This window comes from Elephantulus edwardii, unplaced genomic scaffold (genome assembly GCF_000299155.1).
Source record: "Elephantulus edwardii isolate Elephantulus edwardi_28Jun2011 unplaced genomic scaffold, EleEdw1.0 scaffold00007, whole genome shotgun sequence".
Taxonomy (NCBI): domain Eukaryota; kingdom Metazoa; phylum Chordata; class Mammalia; order Macroscelidea; family Macroscelididae; genus Elephantulus; species Elephantulus edwardii.
This window is the reverse complement of record NW_006399757.1, coordinates 37681757-37691587: the sequence shown is the minus strand read 5'-3', so window position 1 is coordinate 37691587 and position 9831 is coordinate 37681757. Positions and strand designations below refer to the sequence as shown.

General features: G+C 40.2%; 1 protein-coding gene across 1 annotated transcript in view; it reads right to left on the bottom strand.

Annotated features, from left to right (window-relative positions):
- Positions 1-917: 917 nt before the first annotated feature.
- Positions 918-9831, bottom strand: part of SLC35G1 (solute carrier family 35, member G1) — a 12882-nt gene continuing 3968 nt past the window's right edge. Inside the window, exons 2-3 of the mRNA XM_006880414.1 lie at positions 6348-6528; positions 918-1656 (exon numbers count right to left, since the gene is read on the bottom strand). Of these exons, the coding sequence (XP_006880476.1) occupies positions 918-1656; positions 6348-6528 (920 nt within the window). The remainder of the gene's footprint in view (positions 1657-6347; positions 6529-9831) is intronic.

Below are 9831 nucleotides of genomic sequence, written 5' to 3'. Positions count from 1 at the left end.
ATTTTACATGGCTCAACCTAATAAAAGCCTGAGAAAATTTTATTTGGCATCATGCTATAAAGTCAAAGAGGAACTTAAATAAATCATATTTCTAGTGAGGGAATACACTTTAGGATGGGAATGAGCACATGGCTATACCAAAATTTCTCTAGTTATTAAAAAGCCCCATATCTTAGAATGTTTAGAAAAATTTTAGTGTCATTTCAAAAACATAGAAGACAATTAAATTATACAATGACAGCTACAGTTTGAAACAAAACCATTTGCCATCTCTGGCAACTGAAATACTTTTTAAAAGGTTGCATATAAGAACTCCAGCATTAAAATAAAAAGGCACAAATATAGGTTAAGAAAATAATTATCACTTACAAAAGCCTTGAAAATAGGGTGACTTAATTTATATCATAAAAATCTTAAGTAGATAACTATTGTATGTGTCAGCTTTGGCCACCTAAATAGAAGTATATTGCAAATGATTTATCAACGTAATGCTAAATACAGCAGCATTATTATTAGTTAAGTTTTTTAAACTTCTACACTACTAAACAGACATCTAAAATTTCCTCCTGCTTATATCCATCCCTTCACTACCAAAAACATACTTTAAAAATATTTCATACAGTTTAGAGATGCCTTAAAATATTTTTGCTGTTTTTTCCCCTCAAATAATGAGCTCTTCTCTACTGAGAAAAACAAACAAAAAAAAATCTATAAAAAATAATTCCTAGACTGTCTAGTCTTAACTAATTAAAGACATACCATATTCAAGAATGGTACTTTAATTACAAATTTATTAAATATAATCAATGAAGTAAATGCAGATTTTTGTGGGGGGGAGGGGGTGGTGTGTATGGTATGTTTGAACTGGATGATATCTGCTTGGAAAAAACCAAAACACCTATTTCCACAATCACACTTCATTTGGAATTCTGGCACCATTTGCGAATGGCTGCTCCAGTACTACTGGCTATCACGCACAGGGCACCGCCTACTGTCCACCACGTCGGCATGTCATGAAAGAAAATAATCTGAAATAAAAAGGCAAAGACCACATCCATAGTCTTCATTAGTGCTACTGGTCCCGCTTTTTCAATCTGAAGTGCTTTTGTGAGAAACACCTGACCTCCTAAACCAAACAGTCCAACGAATATGAGAAATAGTCTGTCCAGGCCACAGTAAGGCAGACTCCACTCTCCCAGAATGAAGAGGACGATGACGCACTCCAGGAGGCCAATTATGACATAATACCAAATGGTCAAAAAGTAGTCCACAGACTTCCCCATTTTCCTCAGGATAACTAAGGTCAATGCGGCTAATACGGCGTGGGCGATGGCAGCAAACGTTCCCTTAAGGTGCTCTGAGTAGCTTTCTTCCGTCCTGGCAATGCTGGAGCCAAACAAAAACGGTGGTCGCACAATGAGGATCACGCCAACGATTGCAAACAGGGTGAAGAGAGCATCCCAGAGGCTGTATTTTTCTTTGAGAAATATCCAAGCAAATAGAGATGTAAACACTGGGCTGCTAAATGTGATCACCGTGGCATCTGCGAGGGATGTTGCCTGGAAAGCATAGTAGATAAGGATCATAGCAGCAGAACCAAGGGTTCCTCGCAGAATGAGGAAAATGCGTTGATCTTTTGGGCCTATAAACCCAGTTCTGTAAATTCAAATGAAGAAATGTGTCATTAATGCATTATTAGATAAACTTGGTAATGATCTTTAAATTATCCTTTTGAACAGAAAAATTATTTTTAAGCCATATATATATACACACACACACACAGAATGATAATTATGGTAACATCCACAAATGAGTATTATATACTTTTTAAATGTTTCCTAAGTACACTTAATGATGTGATGGTGTTCACAGTATAAACAAAATACTACAAGAAAATGACTTAGTTACTGTAATTATTACCCAGTGAATATAGGTAATTTCCCCTGTGTATGTACATCTATAGATAAGCTGATATTAAGCACACAGAGAACTCTTAGGATTCTTGACCGTAATCTTTACAGAAACAAACTGCTAGGTCTTTCTCCCACAGAACCGTATTCAGACTTGTAAAGACCAAGAGACCCCAGGGATAGAAGCTAAACCATAAGTAATAGTTATACCTTATAGGTAGATACATGGGCAATTGTCCTTTTCAATTTCAATCATGAAAATACGTTATTGTCGTAATACAATGTTAAGATTTAGTTGTCCTGTGTAAAGAATTTGACCCCTGCTAGTTTACTTTCTCAATCTATAAACACTGTTGTTGTTATGTGCCATCGAGTCGCCTGTGACTCATAGTGACCCTATGTACAACAGCCCAAAACTCCACTCTGCCCTGTGCCAATTGCACCGTCTCTGACACTCCCATCCCAATTATCCCAGTCACTGAATCAATCCACCTCATAGAGGGCCTTCCTCTCCTGTGCTGTCCCTCCACCCTCCCAAGCATGATGTCCCTCTCTAAGGACCGGTCTCTCCTCACAACACGTCCAAAATATGTTAGACGGAGCCTCAGAATCCTTGCCTCTAAGGAGCCACCCGGTTTAACCCTTTCCAGGACAAATCTGTCTTCCTAGCAGTCCATGGTATTCTCAATACTCTTCTCCAGCACCACAGCTCAAAGGCATCAATTCTCCTTTTATCCTCCTTGGTCATTGTCCAACTCTCTGATGCATAACAGGTGATTGCGAAGACCATGGCCTGTATCAGACGCACCTTAGTCTTCAAAGAGACACCATTGCTCTTCAGCACTTTGGACAGGTCCCTAACAGCAGACTTTCCCATTGCAATGGGCCTTTTAATTTCCTGGCTGCTGGTGCCAAGACTGTTGACTATGGAGCCAAGCAAACTAAAGCTGTGTACAATCTCAATCTCTTCACCATCCATCCTGATGCTACCAATTGGTCCAGTGGTGAGAATCTTTGTCTTCTTGACATTGAGCCTCAATCCATATTGTAGGCTGCAGTCCTTGACACTCTGCAGCAGGTGCTTCAGGTCCTCCTCAGTTTCAGCAAGCAGGGTTGTGTCATCCACATAACGCAGACTGTTGATAAATCGTCCACCAATCTTGACTCCACATTTCTCCTCATAGAGCCCAGTCTCCCGGATAATCTGTTCTGCATATAGGTTGAAGAGGTATGGAGATAGGATACATCCCTGGCGTACGCCCTTCCCAATTTTGAACCATGCAGTGTTCCCTTGCTCTGTTCTGACGACTGCCTCCTGGTCCAAGTATAAGTTTCGCATTAGAACCATCAAGTGTTCTGGGATTCCCATTCTTCTCAGAGTCAGCCATAGTTTGTTATGATCTACACAGTCAAATGCCTTTGCATAGTCAATGAAACACAGATAGACATTCCTCTGGTATTCCCTGCTTTCAGCCAAGATCCATCTAACATCAGCTACAATATCTCTAGTACCACGACCCCTTCTAAACCCAGCCTGGACTTCTGGTAGTTCTCTGCTGATGTGCTGTTCCAGTCGTTTTTGGATAATCTTCAGTAAAATCTTGCTTGCATGTGAAATCAGTGAGATTGTTCTGTAGTTTCCACATTCTGTTGGGTCACCTTTCTTTGGGATAGGAACAAATATCGATCTCTTCCAGTCAGTTGGCCAAGTGGTCGTTCTCCAGATTTCTTGGCACAACTTGGTGAGCACGTCCAGGGCAGCATCTGTTAACTGAAATATGTCAATTGGTATACCATCTATTCCTGGAGCCTTATTTTTTGCCATATCCTTCAAAGCAGCCTGAACTTCTTCTTTCATCACCATAGGCTCTTGCTCATATGTTGTTTCAAGAAATTCTTCTGTGTCTTCCAATTCCTTTTGATACAGTGACTCAGTATATTCTTTCCATCTTCTTTTAATACTTCCTGGATCATTTAACATTCTGCCGAAAGCATCCTTGATTATAGCAACTCGAGGTTTGAATTTGTTCTTCAGTTCCTTGAGCTTAAGATATGCTGAGCGAATTCGACCCTTTTGATTTTCTGACTCCAACTCCTTGCACATTTCACTGTAATATTTTGCTTTGTCATCCCGTGCTGCCTTTTGAAATCTTCTATTCAACTCTTTAGTATCTTGAATTATTCCCTGTGCTTTGGTTTCTCTGCGCTCCAGTGCAATTTTCAGAGTCTCTTCTGACATCCATTTTGGTCTTTTCTTCCTCTTCTGTCTTTGCAATGACCATTTGCACTCTTCCTGGATGATACCCTTGATATCCTCCCACAACTCATCTGGCCTTCGCTCAGTAGTGTTCAAAGCCTCAAACCTGTTCCTGAGATGGTTCTGAAATTCAGGTGGGATAGACTCAAAGTCATATTTTGGTTGCCTTGGATTTGGTTTAATTTTCCTCAGCTTTAGCTTGAATTTGCATATGAGTAGTTGGTGGTCTGTTCCACAATGAGCTCCTGGCCTAGTTTTCACAGCTACTATACACACTAAGGAGTGGTAAAATTGATTCAATTATTGAATATAAGACAACTTTTCACTGGTCTAATAAGAAAGTTAAATGATGCTGCTATGTAAGAATATATGTTACAAAAGAATATGTAATGTTCCGATGAGTAAGTTGTTTTCCCAATTAAACAGTTACTAAGAGTCAACTATTTATTAGCTCCTGGCTGGGTTTAATCCACTGATTAGAGGAGCATCTAGGTTCGACATGGGCACTCCTGGGAATGTAGAGTAAAAGTGAAAGCCAGTATTAAAATTAATTAAAAAGAAAAAAAAAATGAAAGCAAGGTCTTGCCTGGCTCATCATCTGAGGAGCTAAGGTTTTTTAAATATGCTAGTGAAACATAAGCAGGTTAAACAACAGAGGGTCAATGTAACAGGGGGAAATCCTTCAACCAGACTGACAAACTGACTGCAAAAAATGGGCCCAATTACAGCAGACTGTAAAGACGGTGCAGAATGGGCCAGTTTTTGTTCAGTTGCATACAGAACCAACTAAGAGTCAGAGCTGATTTGATGGCACCTAAGAGAACAACACAGGGAATTCTGAAAATATTCATCTCAGTAGATTTTCACTTTTTCCACCAACTCCTAGGGCCATTGGACGACAACCGATGTGACATTGAGTTCTAAGTGCCATGTTCTGAAACTAAAGGAGCTCTGGTGGCAAGTGACTGAAAAGTGAAGTCTGTTTTTATAATTATTTTTCTAGCTTTTATTTTAGAGTGTCAGCATCTTTGCCCAAGGAGAGACAGAGTCAGATACTAGGGGCCTTGCTAATCTCTCGATGGAGGATTTTAAGTAGAGTGGGGTGTGTTGAAATGATATATGGGAGGCTTCTTTTAAACCCAGGGAGGGAGGGTTGAGTACACGTGAAAATGGAAGATGAACTGAAAGGGAAAAGTAGTGGAGACCCAGGATGTTCCACACTAAGTGACTTCATCTATCATTTATCTTATTTGACCACTGCTGCCACTTTATATGGGAGAGGAAGCAGAAAGTACTATTCCTTCCTACTTAGATGAAGAACTGGAATATAAACATAATTTTAAAGGTCTTCAGGTTACTTCTCCACTGCCCTACATAATCCTCCTGTGGAAATCAAGCTGCTCCTTGGAGGCAAGGATTTTGAAGTTTTGTTTGACGTATACTTTGGATATGTTCCTTGGAGAAGGAACAACATGCTTGAGAGGGTGGAGGGACAGCACAAGAGAGGAAGATCCTGGATAAGATGGACTGACTCAGTGGCTGAGGTAATGGGGGTAGCTGTGTTGGAGACAAATGAAATTGGGTCAGGATAGAGCAGAGTTCAGAGCTGTTGCACATAGGGTCGCTGTGAGTCGGAGTCGACTCAACAGCATGTAACAATAACCCTGTCTGCTCTTCTAAGAAATTAGACTGCTCTTCTAAAGAAACTACTGACTCTATGAGACACTGCTATTTCCTTTCATTTATGATTTTTCTTTCAAATATCAGAATGCCCAAGAAAGAAAGGGAGGGTGGTACAAGACAGGGAATTACAAAGCAAGGCATTGTTTTCAAAATGGAGGGACAGTGAACAAAATCTCTTTTTCCCCTTTAGTTGAACACATGGTTTGCGCTTGTGAGAGCAATCTTCTGTGGGTGTGTCTTTGTGAATTTTCACTTAATCAGAGGCAAATGGTATTGGAACTGGCCCATTTGTGAGCAGAGTAGATACTGTAAAATATTTAGGCAGGTCAAAAATTTACCAACATTTTATTAAGATCTTCTACTTTGCAATTATGAAATACTTACTTTTGGAAAGGGAGTGGTCAGGGAGGAAGACATGCAACAATGAATGAATGAATAAAAACCCAAGTTTTCTGTAAACTTTCATTAAAACATCAATTAAAAAAGGAAATACTTACTTTCTGTATATTAAGCAAGGGATAACGATTAGCATTTGGAACACACATCGGAATGCACTGATTTCTACAGCATGGACATCTTCTATTTTTTTAACAAACAAGGAGCCCACTGAGAAAAAGAAGGCAGATAGCACTGTGTAAAACAAGCCAAGTCCAGGGCAGGGTGCTTTCTTCTTGGCTTCTGAAAGAGATTAAATGCTGGTTAGTTTCGTTTTTAGTGTATATTTTATCATTTGCACTCAGACATTTATATAAATTAAACCATGTTAACTGCGTGATTAATGGCATCTGAAAACCTGCTATGAGTTGGTTCCAACTTCATGGCACATAACAACAATGGCAAAGATTCTATAAATATTACTTCAACAAGACAGACTGGCACAGTGGCTGTAATAACGGGCTTGAGTGTATGACAGACGGTGAGGATTGCATAGGGCAAGGTTCAGGTCTGTTGTTCACAGGATCTCTGAGCTATAGCTGACTCAATGGTGTCTAACAACAAAGTAAGCCCACTCACTAGATATGTGCCATTTCTCCCAACAATTAAAAAGGTCAGTAAGTGGCAGTTTGGTTCTATAAAATGGATTTCCTTTGGTTTATGAGAGGATCACCCCTCATTCATATGTCATGAAAGCTTGACAACACAGTGAGAGAGATGGTTAACAAATATTGGTCCACATGGCAAGTGAAATTATAACCAGTTGATAATATTTTACATCATCTCATTGGTGAAAGTCTTCTCTGGGAAACATTTTATAATTGTGTTGTTCAGTTACTTGATAATCTGACTTCTCGAACATAAGCTTTGCCAGTGCTGGGACCTCATTGGTTTTATCCATGCTTGGCACAATAATAAATATTTGCTAAAAGAAAGAACATGAAAGAACATCATGAAACAACTCAGATTCTAACAACACTGATGCAGTGTTAGCCTAAAAGTTGGGTTTTTTTAAGCCATTACAGTTAGCCCCTCTAGTCTACAGCTATCTTTAACTGTAGACACATGATCTTAAAAATCATCAGCAGCTGTAGGACAAGGTTAAGAGAAAGAGTGCTTCCCATACTGAGGAGTAAGACTTGATGCAGCCAGATGTGAGGGAGGCTGGAACAAGACCCTGTTGGGAGCAAGACCCTGGTGGCGAGAGCTTGGTAATGGTGATGAAGAGACTGTGGCATTGCTGTAGAAAAACTGTGGTATGGCGTGACCCGAGATTTCTTGCATTGTGCTAGCCACAGTTACAGGTTCTGTTGTTCTTGCCTTTGGTGATGGATGGAAAAACTGCTTTCCGAACTAAAACCAGAGCCTGGACTAATAGAAGAATTGTGCACTGAAACTTGGGCTAAAACTTGGATTTGCATTGGGTGTTATCCCCCACTTTCCAACTAACTTTTCCAATAAACCCCATTTTCAGTACTTCAACAGTGAGTCTGTGTGTCAACAACAAATAAATGAACCACCTACTGCTGCTGTGGCTCTCATGGGGCTGGTTTCTGCTTTGGGGCAATGAGGAGCTGTGCTATTTTCACTCCCTTTGACCCTTTTAGAAAGAGTCTCGTGATTCTTTGCCCCCATGTCCCATTTTCAGCTCTCTAGATAACTGGCAACAGCATAATCTGGGATTACAGTCTCCTCTTTCCTGATACATTAATCAAATCTTTAATTAAATTTCATGGCTTACTTCTTTTCCTCTCCATTTAGAGCACAAACTTTTCAAGGGTAGGAACATGATCTTTACTCTCTTGGCCCTAAAGTACTCCACAGAAGATAGACAATCTCCTCCAATAAGAATTACAGTCTCTGAAAGCCCACTGGAGGGAGAGTCAGCAATACATTGGTTCTGACCTGGTGACAATGTGTGAATGAATGAGTGACATGAGCCTTAAACTTTTTTACCCACTAAAGTTCAGGTCTTTTGGTCATAGGGTCACTATGAGTCATTTGACTTGACAACACTTAACCACTGCTAAGTGAGACTAGTGTTGTTATATTTGAAGGAACATGCGTCTACTTTATACATCACTCTTCATCAATTTGCTGTACTGAGGCAATCTGGGTTTGTTGTGATGCTGAACCTTGTGCCATTGGGGTATCAAATACCATAATGGTCTCCCAATGTGGAAAGTGTAAAACAGACGTAAAACAGGTTTGGAAGCAGGAGTAGCATCCACTTCCTAAACCACATGCCTACAGAAACTCTATGAACTTGGAGAAATGACAATTAAAGAAAGGCATTAGGTCTTTTGTTCATAGAGTTGCTATGAGTTGTACTTGACTTGATGGCAATCAACAACATCAACCACAACCACCTTCCTATAGGGAGTTCTGGTGGCCTAGTGGCAAGAAGATGTGTTGCAATCTTGAAGGTACATGGTTCAAGTACACTAGCTGCTCCACAGGAGAAAGATGGGCAGTATCCTCCTGTGTGATTAACTGCCTCTGAAAACCCACGAGAGGGTCAGCTATCCATTGGTTCTGACTTGAACAGCAACAACACAACCTTCCTATGTCTTAGTTTCCTGGGGCAGGTCAAGTAGAACCTCTTTCACTCTTAACACCTCTTCTGAGATGAGAGCAAATGGAACAGAGAAGCAGATCTCCGTAAAAGAGAGGCCACACACTTCAAAATATCTTGTTCTCCCTAAATCTTTTTTTTTACAATTATCATAACAAGAGACATGAAAGAAACAAAACTGGGCCTTTATCAGTTAAGAGAGGGGACTGTGTACACATCTGTAGTAAAACAGTATAATTGTTACAATCTAAGTATTTACAATGTGCTACTCAGCTACAGATCAGTATTGCAAAACGCTTTCCAGAAATTGTCCTTCTCTGATAAATGCAAACACCAAATAGTACATGTCAACACCATCTTATCATCTAGATACCTTTGCTCACAAGAGACACTTTGCAAATTGAGAGCAAAGTATGATAGTACAGCCTTTCTCAGGCACTCTACAGCTTGCCCTCTCAAAGATGCCACTGCTCTCCAAAGGCCTCTACACCCTGTTCCATGCGCAGAGGGGAAGAGGCTGGCCTGGAGCCAGCAGTCTCTGCATTGCATGTTATAAGTGCTCAGACCTCACTCTCCTCTGAACTGATGTGCTGAGACACTGCAGAAACTGCACATATCAGCTCAGTGCAGGAGAAGGAAGCTCAAGATGATTTCCAACTAAAATACCACAAAGTACACGCCTTGCCTGTGGCCAGCGTTAGCGTTTTAGCTTCTGAGATTTCAGAATTCAGGTCCAAATAAAACCATTTTTCTTCAAAGAAACCCAACCTGTAACATAGAAACTGCACCCTCAGACAGAACAGAATGAGAAGATCAGGGACAGAAAACACCTCCCTGGGCTGTATTTCAAGAATCTTTTCCAATCTAAATGTGCTGATTTCCCCAGGGACATTTTAATGTAACACAAGACTTCAATGGTTTTAAAACTCAATTTTATACCCTTGGCTCTGATGATTATTTATATAAATCAA